Genomic DNA, 21,957 nt, shown 5'->3' with positions numbered 1-21,957 from the left:
GAGTGTGGAAAAAAGGGAAAGCTTCAGGTTAATGCTTTGCTTAATGCTGTTGGTGTGGGGAAGCTGGACACAGGCAAACTAGAACTGGGGCATCCTATGTGATTGGTTATGGATACATATTTTGCTTTCTCTGATTGGTTCTGAGTTGGAAATTGAGGCAAAAATTGGGGGATTATCGGGGAAAACAGGGAAGCTGACAGTTATTAATCAAGTTCTGGCTGTTTGAGGCCTGTGGTTTCAGGGGTTATTATTTGGTCTTCTAGGACTGGTTACTGCTGCTTGTTGGTCAGAGTTCTATTTTGGTATCTGGTCTAGACATTGTCAGTTTATATATTAACTCTCATTGTTCATCTCATCTTCAAGTCCTCTCTAGAAGAATATCAGACACAGAGAACGCCTTCAGTAAATGTTAACCATTGTTGTTAGTATTTCCTATCAGATATGCTTTTCCCGCCACTGTACCTTACTATTCACTGACACAGTGATAGCATTGAGATTGTCATGATGACTGACCTTAAAAATCATGAACTTAAGTACCCTACTTTCAAGGAATAATTCAGGTCTTTCTAACTCATTTGTTCAAGAGTCCCTTCCTTGTGGCATTAAACTCATTGCCATGTGCATTTTTCTTTCTCTTTTTTTTTTTTTTTTGAGACGGAGTCTTGCTCTATGGCCCAGACTGGAATGCAGTGGCGCGATCTCAGCTGACTGCAAACTCCGCCTCCAGTGTTCACACCATTCTCCTGCCTCAGCCTCCTGAGTAGCAGGGACTATGGGCGCCTGCCACTGCACCCTGCTGATTTTTTGTATTTTTAGTAGAGACAGGGTTTCACCGTGTTAACCAGGATGGTCTCGATCTCCTGACCTCGTGATCCGCCCGCCTCAGCCTCCCAAGGTGCTGGGATTACAGGCGTGAGCCACCGTACCCGGCCGCCACATGCATTTTTCTAACATGCATGAGTGCCTTCCCTTCATTTCCCTTCTTATGCAGCTGAAATGAGCTATGCTTTCTTATCATCAGTTCTTTCTATATACCTTTAATACCTGTGACTCTTTGTCCTTCGCATAGCCTGGCATGAACCCAACCTTGAATAAACTCAGCCATTCTATTTGTCCATTCCATCTTACTGGGTATAGCCAAAGCAAGTACACATCCATTCTCCACAACACAGGCCAACTGAATTTTCTGTGAAGATGATTAAGATTAGGTTTCAGGCTCTTCACTTACATGGGCCCCTTCCAAGGCTCCAAAACGAATCTCAGCTATGTGTTTGCATAGATCTGTGCTTTTGTAAAATTTTCAAAATTAACATATTTTAACCAGAGTTAGGATAATTCTCTCTTTCCACTCTAAATATTCCTTCATCATAAGTGGTGGGGGTTGAGCGACAGTGGACTAACTACAGCATTTTTGAAATCTAGCTAAGGGGAAATTGAGTTGGACATGCATTTGATTTGGGCTTAGTAGGGTGTGATTTGTGTGGTTCCTAATCACTTCTATTTAAAATTATTAGTAGACATATATGTCAACTTACCCAGTGCTGCAACACACAGAAGCCAGACGCTAGGTCACACTGTGTTATGAACATATCCTAAAGCATGAGGAGAAAGTGAAAGGTATAAGAGATGTAGGATTGGGGAAACAGTCCAATAAAAGCTAATCTGTGAACATTTATTCAAGTATTACAGCTCATACATGAGAAAACCTTTCTAAGAGACTTCCCACATTTGACAAAAATTCTAAACATTTACACATACCAATAATGAGTTGTGAAGTTGAAAGAAATTCTCCTAAACTAACAATGAAATTATGGAAAACAATGTCAATCATCCAAGCTATAGAAAAAACTAAATTATCTTTCTATCTTCTCTATAAAAAGTATTACAACATTGTTGTTATATGAAGAAACAACACAACAGTTAAACAATAAAATATAGGAAAAATGATACAGAGGTGAGCTGGGTAGTATACATAGTGCCTTTTCTTAGATTTTATCATGTTTGTGGTACTTACGAGGTTTTTAAAACATAATTGTGTTGTGATTTTTTTCTCATTTTAAATAATTCATTCCCACTCCAAATTTTAAATTCATAACTTTGTACCTACTTTTATAGAATTGTTCCCTCCATTGTATAAGCACTAAAATAACAGAAAGACTAAGTATGCACCTCTTTCACAATGACTGTTTTATACCATCTTCTCAATCCACAAACATTTGACCCAACTTTCCTGTCCCTCATCTTAGCCCCCAATACTCACCCTCATACTTGACTTTCTGTCGATAACCATACTTGCCTCACACCTCCCAGCAGAGAGAGTGCTTTCAATCTCCCACACACCTCCACATGCACTTACACTCTCTGCCCTCCTTCCTGCTCCACGGGAGATGAAGTCTTTCAACCTATCCAATCCCATCTTTAAGAGGTCTGTGGACCCCGTTCCTCTTTAGCCTCTCAGAGAGCTTACTGTGTCAGTCATCCACTCCCTCCAACATTAGTCTCTTTATTTTTATGAGTTCTCTGTTATCTACAGCACCTCAGCTTGCATCTAAACACAACAGTCTACCTTTTTGAAATGTACATTTTAAGATACTCTGAATTATAATATCTGTGCATGAACTGTTTCTCACAGTTTCATTGTGAGTGTCAGACATTGTGAGTGTTTTATTCCAATAACATTAAAGGTAAAAGAACCTACTTTTCAGCTTGTGTAAGGCACTTCATTTGTACAGAACCCTTATTGTCAAAACTCTAAGGTAAAAATTCTTGCTGAAATAGGCTTGTATTATCAGAGATGACTAATTGTGTGGTGGGATTATTTAATTTGTGGGGTTTTTTGGGATGTTTTAACTTTCTTTATAAAAGGAAAATTTTCTGCTTATCCACAATAATGTATCTGATGTACAAATCATTTTTCCCCTCAGTGGGTAAAGCTACTTGTATACAGCTCCATCTCTAAAGAGTTTGGGGCAGTCACATCCCAATCATCATTTTCATATTACTATCAAAGAAACCTCAGCTCTGAATTCTGAGAAACATTGGGCTAGAAAAAGTATATCTGTCACGAGACTACCTAGCCTTAAAATATAACTAATTGGTTGTTTATTACAGATTTTTTTTGTACAGTTTTTTTCCTAGGGTAGAAAAAATTGTGAAGGGTATATTCTGGAGAAATGTATGTTGTATGTTTTGTCAAGAAGATCTGAACTGAAGTAATTTAAATATTCCTTATTCTTATCTTGAATCAAAATGAGTATATTTTTCATTTTTGGGGAGTGTAGAAAGGAAACAATGATGAGAATATTTTATAATAACTAATATTTGATGAAACTCTTTATTTAAATAAGAAGATACTAATTATTAACTTTGTGAATGTTATAGGGGTAAATCTCCAACCAGATATGAGAAATCAAAATCCATGTGGTTCTTTCATAGCAAGGTGTTCATACACAGAGGTTTAAAACATAAATATAGGAGAAAATAGGAATAAAAGCAATGCATGTAATTGGCACTGCACTAGTTCCTTTGCAATCAGGAAGGTAATTGGCTAAGTTTAAACAAGCAGATAACTAACACATAGTTGAGAAGCCTGGCATTTGATTTCTAGTTTTAGCACAGTGCTTAATAATAACAAAATGGCAACTAGCTCCTTATTATTGAAGAGAGAGGAGCCATAGTAACACAATCTTACTGCATGCACAAGGAATCCAAATCAATGTTTATTCAATTCCTTACCACAATCTAGGGTTTGTAATTAAAATCATACAAAATTCCAATGGGTCATAAAGATTTGTGACTTTTCATTCTCTATCATCTTATTCCTGAGTTCCCTCATGGGCCAGGCCTGAGCTATACTCTCCAGGGTGTGCAAAGTCTCTGCATTACACAATTTCAACAGAGATTGTCCTCTCTCGAGCTCCAACCCAGCATGAGTCAAACCCTTTTCTCCTTCTGTCTCTTTCTCTCCCTCTCAAGCTCCTGCCTTCTATCTAGGTAGTTTGTCATATTCTTTTTCATCAAGTGTCATGACTGAATAGTGGAATGGGGAACTTTGGATCCTTGGGGCAGAAATGGCTTGGGTGACCAGCCTTTATGATGGATTGGTTTCTGGGTGGAATATGTAAAAATAAATAAATAAGTAAAGAAAGAATCATATCACTGCACCTCTTTGAAGGTATACATCCTACTAATATAGCTCCTGTACCTTATTACTCCAAAAAATGTTAATTACATTTTAAAAGGCCATTTTTTTTTATTATTTTGGCCTTGGAAATTACCTGTCATAAGGAATGGAGGTATGAAAGAAAAACTTATGTTCCTCCATGTGTATTTGTTTAATGAATAGATGAATTGTTCCAAAAATGTTTTATTACAACAGAACCTGTTGTGGACAAATCAACTATGTGATACAATAGCAGAAGAAAATTTATAAAAGTATAGTCGGCAATAATTTCAATCTTATGGATACATGTGAAAAAGATGCATTACAATATTGCCTAACATATATTAGGAATCAATTTAGAGGATGATACAATAAATTTTTGTGATGTACTCAATTATTATTGTTATGCTGAGTTGACTTAAAATATATTTGCACTATAGAGTAAGAGTTATTATTAGACACTTGAGAAACACACATACAGTGATTTGAAGAATAGGAATTTTGGAAAGGACATTACATATCAATCAGCTAATTTATATATTAAAACTATCTACTCTGCTTGCGGTAGAATGTTGACACTTGTGGTGATTTAGAGATAAGATACTGTCCCTGGCCTGGAGAGATAACCCTTAGGAACACTGATGCCCACTAATGTCATGTGATTTGTCAAATTACATACAGTTAGATGGTAGCAGAGAATGATTGAGAATCATCAACAAAGGATGTGATTGTTTTAGTTTAATTATTTATTTATAATTCCAACAGAACTGTACATCTCTAGAGGTCACTTTAAGACATTATATCTCCTAGATGAGAAGCAGGAAGAAGAAAGCTGGAGATTTATAATATTGGATGGAATGTGAGTGATTAATCAATGACATCAGCATGGCTGAAAAAAATGTGTAAAAAGGAGAGTGAGCTGCCAAATTTAGAAAAGGGGAACCACTGTGATTTGAAGATCTCCCATGAGGAAATGTTACCTAACTATCTTACTTGGAAAAGATATAACTGTAATAGAGACTGGTGCATCAGGATCTCAAAATTTGTAGGGCCATTAAGACCATGCAATTAATTCCCTTCATACTGGATCCATGCTTCTGAAGACAACTCTTGATTAACATTAGAGTTATCCTATGATATAATCACAGGGAAAAAAAAACCACAATGTGAAAGTGACTATTCCTTTAAATTTGATAATTAAATTTTTATTTAATCATTTAGCATTCAATGTAATGAATCCAATTTCATTAAGAGACATCGAACAGGTCAAAATCTCTGTTTTAACTTGTGTCACTTTTAAAGAAATTTGTCTACTTTATCTAAATTGTTGAATGTGTTGGCAAATGTTTGTTTGTAATAGTTTCTCATTTTTTCTTCTGCAGAATCTATCATGATAATCTTTCTTTCATTCTTGAAATTGGTGATTTGTATTCTTTTTATTTTGATCAGTCTAGGAAGGGTTAGTCAATTTTGTTGCTGTTTCCCGAGAACCGCTTCCTCTGTTGTTTTATGTTGTTGTTTCTTTTCTAATTCATTGATTTCTGCTGTCATACTGATGATTTCCTTTCTTCCACTTTGTTGTGCTCTTTTTCTAAATTCCTTAAAATTCTTTTTGACATGCAGGTCTTTTATTTTTTCTAGCTTTTATGAGACATAATTGACAAATACAATTTTAAATATTTAGGATATACTATAGATATACTATATAATGTGATGTTTTGATATGCATATACATTGTGAAAGCTAATTAATATATCCATTACCTCAGAATTACCTTTTTGTTTGTGTGTGTGTGTGTGTGTGTGTGTGTGTGTGTGTGGTGAGAATATTTAAGATCTACCTTCTTAGCAAATTTTAGTTATACCATACAGTATTATTAACTACAATCACCATGCTGTCTGTTATATCTTTTTTCAAAATTCTTGAGGTAGTACCATAGGGCATTGCTTTGAGATAATTCTTCTTTGCTTATATAAGCATTTAACACTATAAATTTTCCCATAAAAGCACTGTTTTAATTTCATTCCAAAAATTTTAATATAGTAGAATTATAATTATTATTGTTTTAAATATTTTATAATTTTCCTTGTGACTTTTAATCACCCCTGATTTTGCTATTATTGTTGAAGAAAAAGTAAATCATGTGCCTGCTCTTGAACCAACACTTTGGTAGTTAAATTTATTAACACCATGGACAGGTTTAGCATAGATTTATAATTATATCATGTGGATGGAAGGATATAGGAAAGACTAGATTATACGCAAATCTAGTATTTCCTACATTAAAAATAATTTGATGTTTTGTTCCATTTCTTAGGCTACTTTTATGAACTTGCACTAAGGCAAATTTAAAAAATCTAGAAAACAATACAGAACGATTTTGCGAATATAAATTTGAAGTCAAAGAAATTCTTTATTGGAAAACAAAATATCCCTGTGGACAACAAAATATCCCTGTGGATTCAAAACAAGAACTATTCTAGCTTCATAGAGGCGCTATTAGGAATGGTGGGAATAATGAATAACGCTGTTCCTTTAAATATTTTTATTAACCCTCACCATCTTCAACTTGGGCTCCTTAATATCAACAACTTCCCAAGTTACTACTTTCTTCTTTCCCTCTTCTTGTATTTCTTTACTTTTTATGTTTGGGGAAAAATAGAGTATGAGAAAATTATATAGTTTGACATCCAAACTCTTTAACAATCTGGTCAGATACACCTCTTCAATTTTAATATGCCTCCATAATTTCTCTGTTCCACCCATTCCCCTCCATCTACCTCTTCTCCCATTCACTAGGATGATACTACCCCTTCTCTTGTACCCTATTTCTATTATGGAGCTATGATATTGTGAGATTCTTTCTATATCTATATTTATATCTATATTTAAATCTGTATCTATCTATATCTAGATCTAGATCTAGATCTACACCTATATCTATATTTCTGGTTCCTGAGGCAGAGCTACTAAAATCAGTAGTGCTAGGAGACTCTTTTGTTCGAATATTTGATCTTTGACTCTGGTTGCTGACACAGAAGCCCTAAGACATTTGTAATTCCCCGAGTGATAGAAACATCCAATACAAGGTTCCTAAATCCCTTGGAATTTCCTGGGTGATAGGAATGTCTTTTTTTTCTAATGAGCTGATGCCTCAACTACTGGATAGCCTCAGGATGGGGACTGGTTGCCAGGGGAACCAACCATGTGACTAGAGGGTTGGGACTTCAAGCCTCATCTCCTCACCATCCCCATCTCAGGGGAAAGGAGAGGGTCTGAAGGTTGAGTCAATCACCAACAACAAATAACTTAGTCAATCATACCAACATAATGAAGCCTCCATGAAAGCCCGAAAGGACAGGATTGGAAGAGCTTTCAGGTGGCTGAACACATGGAAGTGTCTTGAGGGTGGCACATGCAGAGAGGGCATGGAAGTTCCACGCCCCTTCCCACATGGCTTGTCCTATGCATCTCTTCCATCTGTTTGTTCGTCTGCATCCTTTATAATAAATGAGAAAACATAAGTAAATGTTTTCCTGAGTTCTGTGATCCTCTCTAGCAAGTTAATTGAATTCAAGGAGGGAGTCATGAGAGCCCTGATTTATAGCCAGTTGTTCAGAAGCACAGGTCACAACCTAAGATTTACAATTGGCGTCTGAAATAGGGGCATGCTTGTAAGACTGAGCCCTTACCTTGTGGAGTCTGCACTAACTGTTTAGTATCAGAATTTGGTTAAATTATATGACACCCAGTTTGTATCCACTGGAGAACTGGTTGTTGGTGTGGAGAAATACCTACATATTTTGATGACCAGAGGTGAGGTATTTTGTGTTATATGGAATGTGAGTAGCAAAAAACAGTTTATCTTGTTTTTCTCTCAGGGGCCCTTGATGATTATTTCATTGTCTTGACTCTTTTACTTCTTCAACTCCTTTTCTCGGTTATTATCTCCATTATTAACTTTCAATAACATATTATGTAACATATACTTTAAAAATACATTAAAGAACTATTATTTAATGTACTTATCTTTTTATATTTTACCCTAATCTTCCTTACATTCTCAGTATCTGGCACAATTAGATGTTTAATAAATATTTTATCAGGTTATAGATGATGGCGACAGTGATGGATTACAAATCATCATTGAGAGATTGTAATTCACATATAGCTTGTTTTGTTTCTTTTCTTTTATAGGTACATTTAGAGAAGAACAGAAATGTACATACCGATTTCTGATGCAAGGATTCATCTGCAAACAGACTGACCAAGTGGTCCTAATTCTTGATAGCACTGATGCCACTTGGGCAATTCAGAAGTTATATCCAGTTGTATCTGTGACTAGTGGTTTTGTTGACATCTTTAGTAGTGTCAATGCCAATATTCCCTGCTCTACCTCTGGGTCGGTGTCTACTTTCTATTCTGTCTTACCCACCAGGCAAATCACCAAGGTCTGCTTCATGGATCAAACTCCTCAAGTTTTGCGTTTTTTTCTATTGGGGAACAAAAGTACCTCCAAGCTTCTCTTGGCTGTATTCTACCATGAGCTCCAGAACCCCCATGTCTTCTTAGGGGAAAGTTTTATTCCACCCACTCTGGTTCAGTCGGCTTCCTTATTGCTGAATGAATCTATTGGTGCCAACTATTTCAACATCATGGATAACCTCTTGTATGTTGTGCTACAAGGAGAGGAGCCCATTGAAATACGCTCAGGTGTTTCCATTCACTTGGCCCTCACTGTGATGGTTTCAGTCTTAGAAAAAGGCTGGGAAATACTAATACTGGAAAGACTAACTAACTTCTTACAGATTGGCCAAAACCAAATCAGGTTTATTCATGAGATACCTGGCCATGAAGAGACCTTAAAGGCCATTGCTGACAGTAGAGCAAAAAGAAAGCGCAATTGCCCGACTGTGACTTGTGCTAGTCATTATAGAAGAGTTGGTCAACGTAGGCCTCTCATGATGGAAATGAACTCATATAGGTCTTCACCCCCAACGACTGTGGAAACTATCTCAAAAGTGATTGTGATTGAAATTGGTGATTTGCCAACAGTAAGGAGCACTGGAATGATTTCATCCTTATCAAGTAACAAATTACGGAACTTGGCTCATCAAGTCATCACTGCTCAACAGACTGGGGTACTAGAGAATATTCTGAATATAACTATTGGGGCCTTACTAGTTACTCAGTCAAAGGGAGTCATTGGCTATGGGTAAGTACTAATTATACTCACATCCAAATGAGGGTGAGGGCTGATTTTTTAGGTCCATATTGACATATGTTGCAAATGTCAACGTACTTACAGTGAATCATATAACTCGTCTGCTTTTTAAGAATAAAAATTCAAAGCATCATTTAAAAACTTAAATTCTTAGTTTTTAGATTGTATATTAAATTCATATTTTTCATGATTTTTCTATTTCCAAGGTGGTAGAAAACATTATATTTTGATTCCTTAAAGTGAAAAGCATGTGGGAAGAGATTTTTTTGAAGCAACTTGTTTTTGGTTCATTTGATCATTTATTTATTTATTTAATGAATTTAAGCAATAGGCTAGATTCTAGGGTTGGTAAAGTGAAATAGATATTATTCTGTTGCTACTGCTATATCATTTTATTCGTGATAGTGCTAATAAGCTATTAGTATTTAATGGATAGTGATTACTTCTATACAACCATCAACCATCTCCAATGGATGTGAAATTCGGTAGAACTTAAGTAAAAAGCAAAACTAAAAAGAAAACCACGTCCTCACACTTGGAGAAATATTCAGCTAATACATTGATTGTCTTTTTGTACACAGAGCAACATATCCAAGTGAAAGTTTAGCTAGTGTTTTTGTGTCTATAATTGAGATAAATGTTCTTCTTTCCTGGTATACATTGATATATAGAGAAGATGAGAAAAAATACAAGCAAATTTTTCTGGATCTGGTTGATTTTAAGGCCTTTGGGTATTGTTAACTTAAAAGGTACTCATAGCTTATTATTATCACAACTTACTCAATTTTGGATATTTTTGTCAACTATCCAACCTTCACCATGTTAGCAACGTTATTATAATATTATGTATGGTGGTATGGGGATTAGAATGCTTAAAGAAATGATGCTGATGCATGTTAGTTTACATTTAAGTATTTTTCCATTAGCCCAATTTTATTTAGGTCCCAATGAGTTCCTGTAAGTATATTATAAGTATACATACATGAATAATTTTTGTCTAGAGAGAAAGAGAGTCAGTTTATTGCTTAATTTTATTTAGGTTTTACAGTACTGAGCTTTCTAAAAGGTTATAATTCCAAAATGACTGATTTTATATTATATATAAAAGAAGACTCAGTGAATAATGTGCTTTTAACTAGAAACAGAGAAAAGTCAATGAGTAGAAGCAATAGAGCTATGTCAGAGGAAAACCAGCAGAGAGTGGATCCAGCACAAATTTAGGTATATACACACATATATGTGGGGCATGCCATTCTATCATGAAGAAGTGAAATAGCTTCAGGGAAAAGATCGCTTTTATTTATCACCCACCATTTGTCATAGCCATCATGTTTTTCTACTTTTGACTCAGTTTTTTCTGATTTAATAAGAAAGAGTTGAAAGTGTAAAACATAGAATTGATTTTGTGTTGCAATGTGTTCTATCCCCCTCTCTCTCTCTTTTTCTTTAGTATTTTAAAAGATATTTTCTAGACATAAGGCAAAGATTAAATCTTCTGAAGATAAGGAAGGGCTGCTTCTTAAGTATATCTGAACAAACCTCTCCCGAATGAGAAATGCCATATCCTATGGCATTCAATGAGAATTAGCAAGGTTTCTCATGTTTCTCAGTGTTGCACAGTGTGATAAACAAAACAGAACAAAACAAAACCATAAAACCTGACACAGGCCCCAGAGCCAGCCTTGTTTCTTTCAGCTTTATCACAGTCAGCTGGGTTTTCCACTGAACTCACTGGAGAGCTATTGACGAGCCAATGAACTGACCTTAAGCCAGCAGAAATGAGTCTAGGAATGCAGTGCTTTCATGGAAAAGTACCAAGGATGTTCTCCAGTGGTTTGCTCTTGTTAATTTAATGGGGTTATATGCATTTCAACAAATTCAGGCCATACTGGACACATTTTTCTAAGACAGTACTAGCTACTTTCAAAAGCTACCAACTTTGGGCCAGGTGTGATGGCTCACACCTGTAATCTCAGCACTGTGGGAGGTGGAGGTGGGTGAATAGCTTGAGTCCAGGAGTTTGAGACCCGCCTGGGCAACATGGTGAAACCCCATCTCTACAAAAACACAAAAATTAGCTGGACGTGATGGTACATGCCTGTAGTCTCAGCTACTTGGAAGGCTGAGGTGGGAGGATTGTTTGAGCCTGTGAGAGGGAGGTTGCAGTGAGCTGAGATTGTGCCACTACATACCAGCCTGGATGACAGAGCCAGATCTTGAAAAAAAAAAAAAGGAAAGAAAGAAAGAAAGAAAAAAGCTACTAACTCTGTTTTGTGGGAAGAGATGGAGTAGATGTCTACTTTCAAAGTAAATAACACACAGCGAACTGGCCTCTTCCGGTCTTTATCCTCCTCTAGAGGCATCTGGATTCAAGCTTCCTCTGCTTAGCTAAGTTTCCATCACCATGTTTTCCAACTTCCAAAACTTTGTTGACCTCTGTTGTCATTTGTTGTCTTCTTGCATGTGCCATGGTGGTTTGTGGCACCTATCAACCCGCCATGTAGGTTTTAAGCCCCACATGCATTAGGTATTTGTCCTAATGCTCTCCCTTCCCCTGCTCCCCACCCCACAACAGGTTCCAGTGTCTGATGTTCCCCTCCTTGTGTCCATGTATTGTCATTATTCACCTCCCACTTATGAGTGAGAACATGTGGTGTTTGGTTTTCTGTTCCTGTGTTAGGTCGCTGAGAATGATGGCTTCCAGCTTTGTCCATGTCCCTGCAAAGGACATGAATCATCCTTTTTTATGGCTGCATAGTATTCCATGGTGTATATGTGCCACATTTTCTTTATCCAGTCTGTCATTGATGGGCATTTGGGTTGGTTCCAAGTCTTTGCTATTGTGAATAGTGCTGCAATAAGCATACGTGTGCATAGGCCTTTACAGTAGAATGCTTTATAATCCTTTGGATATATACCCAGTGGTAGGGTTACTGAGTCAAATGGTATTTCTTATTCTAGATCCTTGAGGAATCACCACTCTGTCTTCCACAGTGTTTGAACTAATTTATACTCCCACCAACAGTGTAAAAGTATTCCTATTTCTCCAGAGGCTCACCAGTATCTGTTGTTTCTTGACTTTTTAATAATTGCTGTTCTGACTGGCATGAGGTAGGATCTCATTTTGGTTTTGCAAGGACCTCAATTCTGTAGTCATAGGAAATGCATTCTTCCAACAACCTGTTTGGAAGTGAACTCTTCAGTAAACCCAGCCAAGCCTCTCTGGACTCCTGGCCCACTCCCTGGAGATAACACATTGGTGTTACTGTAAGCCGCTGACTGTGGTAATTTGTTATACAGCAATAGAAACTAATATGCCATGTCACATAAAGCTCTTTGTTCATGACATTGCCATGAACTTTGGGCTATTAAAACAGTTACCATGAGGGTAAGCATGACACTGTGGGAGTGTTTATCTGTGTATGCGCAACGTGTATATACTTATCACATTAGTAGCTTTTTAAGTTCCCTCATTCTGCATAAGGAGCACCCTATCAGGTTACTTTGGAATAGAGAAGAAAACCAGGAGAGCCAATAAATTATACAAGTCTTTTGGCATTCAGTCACCTTTAACATTTTCTCTTCTGCATCTTCTCCTCTTTATGCATCCTGGGCACCTGCTTTCTAGAAGATAGCTGTTTGGAGCATGAAATAGTAGAATCTTTCTATCAGCAAGGAAGTATGTTCTTTTCAAGACTGGCAGAATGTTCATCCTAGAAGAGATTCCTATACTACTGGCTTGTCTCTGTTCTTCCCCATGACAAAAACCACAGCTTTGCCATTAAAGAGTGTTTTTACATCATTCCTTCTTTTAACTGCAGTACAAATACGCTACTTTGTTTAATTGGGTCAATGGCAAAATTATTGCAATCTTACTTCATATGTGTGGCTTTGTGGGAAAGTGAGATGTTCTACGTAAGCAAGCTTTCTATACAATTAAAAATTGTTCCATTAATAACAAGCATTTTTAAGTCTTCAACTCTTAAACATTTAAAAAAAAGACAAAGATTGCATAATATTCAGACTTATTAAATGGGAAATAATGTAGACCATTCACATTTGTTATGATGATTCATCGTCATCATTGAATCTATCATTTACTTCACAATCCTGTTTTTGCAATGATGCCCTTGGGTACTATTTTTCTTATACTGAATGGCGCCAGACCACTAAATCTTTAATTCTTGTCCTGTAGTTTATATTTTTTTCTGCTATTTTATTGTGAACAGGATGTTAATTGTAATCTATTGTTGCTGTTGACACATCCACATCCAGAAAAGTTCTAATTCCAAAATCAGATGACACTACCTTAAAATCAATTAATTTAAGAATTATTTGTACACATGGTGAACTCGCAGGTAAATATAATAGACTCTTGAAAGCTTACATTTCAATGTTTTTTATTCCCCAATGTTAACTGAACAGCTATAATGTTCAAAATATCATATGGTCCCTGTAAGAATCTAGAGATTTGAAAATTAATGGATATGAAAAACAGCATTTATTCAACTATTTAATGAGAAGATGTTATACTAAATCTCATTCCATATCTATCACAAATAAATCATTAATTCTCTATGAAGCTGCTTAACCATTAATCCAGTTTTTCATAACATTAACTTGAGTATAAAATGTTAATCTTTATAATATTTATTAGGTGGTCAAGGTTTCGACTTATGATTATATTCCCAAGTGTGCCTAAGCACATTGTAAATCACAATAAATTATCATTCAATGTATCACATATAGTGAAAGGTAGCCTGTTTTACTTTTCTACTATTCTAAAACTCCTGTGCAACCAATATCTTGAATTAAATCTCTTCCATTAGAAAGACCTTGAGTGATTTCTGTTTTCCTGGACAGACTTATGACTGCTACAGCTCCCCAGGATAAACAGGAAATTTTGGTATTTTGCATATGATCTTTAAAAATGCAGAGTTTTCATTCTCCTAGTTAAAATAGTCATGCTAGATTTATTATAAAATATTGTTTTAAATGATTTGCCAATTAAAATACTTAGGTTTTTGTGCCCTGATTTTTTGCTTATAATTGATTTTACTTATCTTTCATTGTCCTTAAGCCCTGTTAAACCCATCTAGGCTTCCTTAGCAGCTAGTCAACTCCTAAGAGGTGATTTTGTCCCCTGAATTGTTGGAAGATGTACAGTGTTTATTCTGTGTCTTTATATAGTTCTGATCCACTGCAAGTTACACCTAAGGTTACTGAAATCTCATTTTTAAATGAATAATTCCATGGAATCACAAGATTTTAATCAGAAGTATCACAGAATGAAGTAAGCACACTGCTTGAGGAGTGCCCCAGAATGTGAAGTTGAAGGCCAAGATGAGTGGTAGTTTTTCAGAGGCAATTAGTGACCTAAGAACAGAGGGAATGCATAATGGGTACTGATTTGGCAAGTGTTACTATAGCAACATGTACTGGGTGCTTACAATATGCCAGGCTTGGAACCGCTAGATCACAGTGCCAGAAAAAAACTGTCAGATCATAAGACATTTCTTCCCTCTTAGGAGTTGGCTATTTGCTAAGGAAGCCTAGATAGGTTTAACAGGGAGCATTAGGACCATGAAAGGTAAGAAAATTGCATCTATCAACTCAGAAGGATAACCGGAAAAGTCATTCTTGTCATACAAAGTATATAGAAGGTTATTCTTGAGGGGGAGAGATCATGGTGTTCTATATATTTGCAAATCTCACAGTGCCTTGAACAATGTTTGTACATAGTAGAAGGGTTAACATATACTTGTTAAATATATAGAAATATGTTGACATTATATTTATATTTTCCCTATATTAACATAATATATATATTTTAGAATTTTTTAGAATTGACTAAAGAATTTACTTTTTTCTTTCAGGGTACAAAATTGTCCAAAATCATTTTACAATTCAAGTCCCCTTGTGGTACATATAGAATATTCAGCCTTATCTAGCCTATTTAAAACAAGATAGATAAAAAATGCTCAGGATATCCTGAAGCATTCAATCAAAACATGAGGCTTTTTTATAGGAACTTGGCTTAGTAGCTTTGAGCAGAAGGTTGAAGAGAGAGTATCTCTGACTTCCACCCCAACTTCACCTCACCCCACCCCACCATAGTCGGTCTTGCTGAGAGCCAGTTTTCACTAATAAAATTTATTTGCTCTCTAAGTTTTCCATGGAGATAGAAGTAATTCCATCTTCTACAAGGTAAACATTTCAGATCTGGTGGAATTGAAAAGCAAGAGTTGACATGAATAGGAGCGATCTCTTAATTGGGAAATTTCTGTATTTTCTTGACTTTTCTCCTTTAGCCTGCATTTAAGTGTTGTAGAAAAAAAAAATTCTTTCACATACCTAACTGGGTATTGGAAGCTGTTAAATAATGGTAAAAACTGGGATGAATGGAGGGAACTTTTCTCCCCCATTTTTTAAAGTTTGGCTGTAGGTCCTTCTGCCTGCAGGCTACAGTCACATTAGCAGTTGGAAATTGGATAACGACAGCACAATGACAAATCCAGGTTGCTTGCAATAAGTTGCTAATCCCTTTGCTTTAATATTGGAGCAGCATGTAATGATGTTTGGACATCACTCCAGTTTACTGACGACCCCACTGGGGCCAGCAATAGAACCTTACAACTGTCTAACAAGGTGTCATGTGACTCCCGTCGTCACAGCAACGGACATTGGAATCTAATCTTCCCTCCATCCCTTCTAGCACCCAATAACGCCTAGATTATATAAGTGGCCCATCATTGCTTGGTAACTTGAATCAATTAACGTTAATTCGCACAATGCTATGATGTATTGTGATCACTTTCATTTCAGGGAAGGGGGAGAAATTGCTATAAGTCACCTAAAATGAGGTTGTCTGTGGTGCTGAGGTATTAATTGGGTGTCCATATTAAATGCAAAAGGAGCCCCATCGTGAAAGGAAAGTGGATGAGTGACTCTCTTGGCTGCTATTGACCTATCAGAAGAAGACAGTGCCCTTTTCCTTTGCTTTTATCTATTACAGTTTTCCCTATTGCGTGTCAAGTTGATGTATTATAAAAAATTCATTTGGTGACCTTTCACCCCCTTAGCAGATTAAACAATTTCACTTCGATGGCATCATTAACAGGACCCTGCATTTAATGATGATTTCTCTAAAAGGCCACAGAGATTCGATTTTAAGCTAACAGATTTATTGCACTATTATAACATATCGTAAAAAACTGTACCACCTACGGTCAGGTTTTAGGACAGAAACTGCTTAAGAGTTTATGTGGAGCTTAAAGTGGTATTACCTTGGGATATGCTGCAGCAGCAAGTCTGTGACCTCCAGTGAGATGCTGTTTACATTTAACAAGAGATATTTGCTCACAATAAACTTTAAAGTGTGTCAGGATTGGGCCTTTTAGCGTGTGTTCAGGCAGTTGGTTTCCCTCCCTTCGTCTCTAGACGTCAATGTACTTATGTCAGATTCTTTGATGGAGTCTTTCAGTTTCTTTAACCCAGACTGCTTGCCTGCATCCTAGCCCCCATCAGAAAGAATTTAAGGAAAAAGATTAGGGGAGAAATAGGATCTGATAACAACGTTAGAATTTTCTAATAACCTGGAACCCACAGAAGGATAGAATTAATAGCATGGATTTTAAAAATCTAGTTTAAATTGTTCCCTTTAAAAAAGGAAAGGAGCCCTAGCCACTCAGGCTAAACAAACTAAGAAATGATGTTGAGACTAGTGTGTGTTGAATTCCCAGGGAGTGATTCCAGCCAAAAAGCCAGGGTCTTCGCTGGTAGATGACTGAAGAGCTTCTTAGGACCACATATTTGCACTCTGCCCACATTTCCTAGGATTCTTAGGGGAGAAGAAAATTGCTTCCTACGGAAACTTCATATTTAGTGATCCCTTGTATTTGCTCTTCCACTATTTCCTCTTTCGGAACAAATCTTCGCTTTTTCCTGACATGCACCGTCCATGTTAAATAAATACTTTATCCTTTCCTCCTTGTGTGGGGAAGGGGAGGTAGTTAGGAGATAGAATAGTTGACTTATAAACATTAAATGGGAGAAAGCAAAGTAGGCTATTTTAAAAATAAATAAGTAAATAGATAAATAAATACCTCATGAGACCTGGCCCAGGCTATTGAGGATAACTCATCAAGGAATGCTCTGTCAGGGTCCTCTATATGATATGTGATGTCCAGGTGTCTCCACTTAGTTGCCAAACATCTGTTGCATGCCTATGATATGTAATACACAATAGACTTAATGGGACAATAGGTGTATAATTTTATTTTAATGATGCAAGCTCTGTCATCAAAAATACCAAAACTCTGAGTGACATATGTTTTACACTGTCATGAATTATATAACTATTTTGTATGTGTTCCATTTTGTTGCTAAGTTGTGTCAGCACTTAATATGTCCAAAGGAAGTGAGAAGCAATATAGCTCACTGGTTAACCACTCTAGATCTCGGTCAATACTTACTATTTGTAGGACCTTTGGCAAGTTATTCAAGCCTTTTTGGACCTCAGCTTCTTCATATATAAACAAGAGTGTGATTTTACAGATGCAATGAAATTATACATGAACACTTTATCACGGAACTTGGCATACAGTACGTGCTCAGTAAATGCCAATTGTAAGTATTATTCTCCTCAAATGCTTCATGCAACTGAAGTAAATTAATTCATTAATGCTATTAATAGTTATTGAATCCATTTAGTACAAGCACACTCGGAGAATATAAATATGGTTTGTTGTGAAGATTAAATGAGCTCTTCTGTGTAAAACAGTGGTGTACTGGAGTTTGCTGTTGGGTGTCTCTTCCCAGCTCTGCTCAGTGATATTATCTTGTCATCTTGGAATTAGCTATGGTGGTAGTATTTATATCATGGAATTGGAACACACCTACAAATCAGGGCATTATTTGGGAAAGCTGATTTAATAGCTTACTATTGGACGTGTCCATGTCCTCTCATTTTAGTCTGAGGCTTTTATTATTATTATGCATATTAGTTTGAGGCTAATTTTCACTGAGACTTTTATTTTTTGACTGATTTTAATAAATGATGATAAAAATATACACTCATAATTTGTGATTTTCCCTACCACCTAGTCCATTTTCATTATAGCTAAGAAAACATATCAAATACATACCTAATTAACCTTTGCTATAAAGCCATGTTCACTACACAGTGTATTATTTTCTAGAAACACAGACAAATGCAAATATTTTCACTGGTAATAATGGATTGTGGAAAATTGCTGCCATAGGGATATGTGTAATCCCAAGGATGTATTTTGTTTGTTTTTATATCTGCCAGAAATTCAAGCAGTTTTAAAACTGGGAACTTGATATATATTCGGCCCTATGCACTTTCCGTCCTAGTCCAGCCTTCAGATGGAGAAGTGGGAAATGAGCTTCCAGTGCAGCCACAATTGGTATTTTTGGATGAGCAGGTAATGTTTCACAGGAAGCAAGCTGTCTTTAGAGCTAAGTAGCATGTAGCATTCAGTCTGTCTTTTAGAGTGTGTCATCATTGATACACATTTACAGAGTGCCCACTGTGTGCAGTTTGTTGCACTTAAGAGCTTCTCACTACTTTCACATTTTCCTTCCACTTCACAGCCTGCCTTCCTTCTGTTTTCTCTGGACATTCAGAATTTGATCAAGGGTAAAAATAAAATTCTGATACTTTTCCTCCCCAACCAAATTCTTAAAGTAGGTCTGTCACATTTTCTCTGAAATCTAGCCTTCACAAAGAAGTAGATCTACATCTGAAGAAGTTTTTCATATGCTAATGAAGGAACTTATGATATTATAGATACATTACAGTTTTATTTTTTTTTAAATAATCTCTCTTATATGTGGTTAAGTAAAACAAGAAGTTTCTGTGCTTAATTCTAATTTCAGGCTTTGTGTCCTGATTCTATTTTATCTTTTCAGTATTTACAAAATTCACAGTGAACTATGATTGTTGAATTGGCTTTCTCCTACTTACAAATGCATCCCCTGACATGTTTGCAGAGAGAAATCTGTGGCACTGAGGTCCACACTTGGAATCCTGTAAACTTTGATCTAGTCTGGCACTCACCCAGCTCTCTCCTGTTTTCTTCTCTTTACCTTTCCTTTCTTATGAACCTTCAGCACATAGTACCATTCTTTTCTATAAACATAGTTTTCCTTTCCTCTCCTCACTGTTCTGCCCCAACTTGTCACTTGTCTTGCAATAATTTCATTACTCATATATAAGTTAATTCTGATATATTCTTAACATGAGAAAGACAACATTTATTTATCACTTTCTTTCCTTTATTTCTACTGAATATGTTCTTTATAAAAGCATGTATCTGAATCATCTTCTTTTCTAACTTCACAAAATTCTCTTCTGAATCCAACTTTTTCTTTCTCCTTCCTCCTATTCCCATTTCTAGAACCGAAGAGTGGAGTCCCTGGGGCCCCCTTCAGAGCCATGGACAATTTCAGCTTCCCTGGAAGGAGCATCAGACTCAGTGCTAAAAGGTAGGTAAAGTATCTGTAAATTTCAGGTATCTGTTACCACTTTATCTGCAGATAAAATATTTACCCCCATTAGGAATTCATAGCAAAATTGATAATACTGAATTTCTTCAGTAATTTGGAAGGAAACTCCTTCATCCCTAATCTACAGTGTCAGTGTCTGTGAAAAGAAAGATTAGGCTGGCAGGAAATCCTAAAGTCACCACCTTTTCTCTCCCTTCCCTTTCACAATAAAGCGTTTTCAACATATCTGTATCCTTAAGGCAGTGTAAGGAAAAGTGCATGGCGTTTTTGGGTGAGTATCAAATCCTAGGTTTTCTACAATCCACTCAGTGCCCCCGTGACACACCCTTGTTTGGTACAGTATTATGGACTGGGCCGGGGAGCAATTTACCAAGTATAATATGATTTCTATGGGGAAATAGAAAGACTTGCTCTCAGTAGTATGAAGAATAAATGTGATGATAAATGCAAAAGCATCTGACCCATAGCAGCCCTCAGAGTTAGTTTTTCTCCTTTTGATCTTTGTCTATCCTCTTTTGCCTTCCTGTTCTATCCCAGAACCACTGCCAACTCCACTTACTTTCCTTGAAGCTTGTTTATATGAAAATCTATTTAAAATGCAGATTTCTACTAGGCCCAAGATAGGTTGGCTACATATTCTGCAGAAGGACCTAAGAATGTGCATTTTAGGGCCTGGTCTAGAGAGAAGCAAGCAGGTATAACATGGTTTTTATGGGAAAAATAGTTTCTGAATTCTAAGTTCCTATCTAAACCCCTCACACACAAAACCATTGAAATACGCCCTACTCAAAGAGGCACGTATTTCTTTTTTACGAAATAGTTCAATCATTGTGTTTTTAGGTTGTAAAACAGTACGATATGTTATCCACAGGAAATATGTTAAGGAGAATGTGTTTGCGAAACAGAATTAAGACAAAGGAGCCTCATGACTAAGGGAGATCAAGGAAAGAGGTAAAGTGAGGGAGGTGCTGGAGCCAGACAGACAACAGAGGACTTTGGGGACCACGATGGGGAGTTTGGGCTGCACTCTCCATGAGATGAGGAGCCATTGGAGGGTTTTAAGCAGGCCAGTTCCAAGGTCTGACTTGCATGTTTAGAGGACCACCCTGCTCTGTGAAGGGTAGATTAGAGAACCTCAAGAGTGAACCTCCTGAGCCAGTTAAAAAGTGATTGCAAAAGGCCAGGCAAGAGATGGTGGAGATCACAAGTGGATTAATTCAGAATGTCTTTCAAAAGTTGAATCAGCAGAATCTACTGGGAGTAAAGAAAACAAGGACTTAAGGACAACTTTTAGGTTTTGATTTCGTTATATTGGGTGGATATTGGTGTTATTTACTGAAATGGGGAAGACTGGATCGGGAGCAAAAAGCAAGAGTTTTTATGATGAGAAACACGAAAAGGTAAGTACAACCTGGCTGCTGGGCCAAATTAAGACTCAGGCCCTTTTGATTTCGGTTTTAAGGCAGCAAACGCAAGAGGTTCTGTTTTACAATTAATATAGTTTGTGTTCCAGGTGTCACAAGAGAGTTTTTTTCCTCTTACCTGCCTCCCTCCAACATAACCCATAAATTATTAATCATGCTTCCTACCAGGAGCCTTCTCCCTATTGTGTGCAGTCAATCTCCCAACACGTAGATCTTGACTGACAGCCTCAAACCCTTCATGCATAGGGGTTGCCTCTCTGCACAGGCGGCCTCACAGTGATCACAGCACCTTGAAATTCTTCCTCTGCCCATGGGTAGGGTTGTGTATTTCATTCTTACTGGAGGGAGTCTCTATCATGCACAATATTACAGTCCAAGTCTGGGCTTCACCTTGAGGTGAAGAGAAATTCATTTTATGTCAACCTGATATAACCTAGAATAGGAGGGTTCAGTGGAACATTTTAAAATCATCTCCTATATTTGGATAGAGAGCCAGAGATTACAACAGTCTGAAAAAGAGGATCTGTTAAATTTCTTTAATCTCGCCCACTAGTTTCAATGAGAAAATTTAAAAAGTGTCCCAAGAATTCAAACGGATTAAAAATGATTTTTAA

The 21,957-nt window shown here is 36.7% G+C and overlaps 1 protein-coding gene across 1 annotated transcript in view; it reads left to right on the top strand.

Moving 5' to 3' along the window:
- Positions 1-21,957, top strand: part of PKHD1 (PKHD1 ciliary IPT domain containing fibrocystin/polyductin) — a 477,374-nt gene that overhangs the window by 420,920 nt on the left and 34,497 nt on the right. The window contains 3 exon segments of the mRNA XM_033217424.1: positions 8,360-9,377; positions 18,700-18,835; positions 19,811-19,898. Coding sequence (XP_033073315.1) covers positions 8,360-9,377; positions 18,700-18,835; positions 19,811-19,898 — 1,242 coding nt within the window.

This window comes from Trachypithecus francoisi, unplaced genomic scaffold (assembly GCF_009764315.1).
Source record: "Trachypithecus francoisi isolate TF-2019V2 unplaced genomic scaffold, Tfra_2.0 Lachesis_group10, whole genome shotgun sequence".
NCBI classification, from domain to species: domain Eukaryota; kingdom Metazoa; phylum Chordata; class Mammalia; order Primates; family Cercopithecidae; genus Trachypithecus; species Trachypithecus francoisi.
Note: the sequence above shows the minus strand (reverse complement) of the source record. Positions and strands in the feature narration are given on the sequence as shown.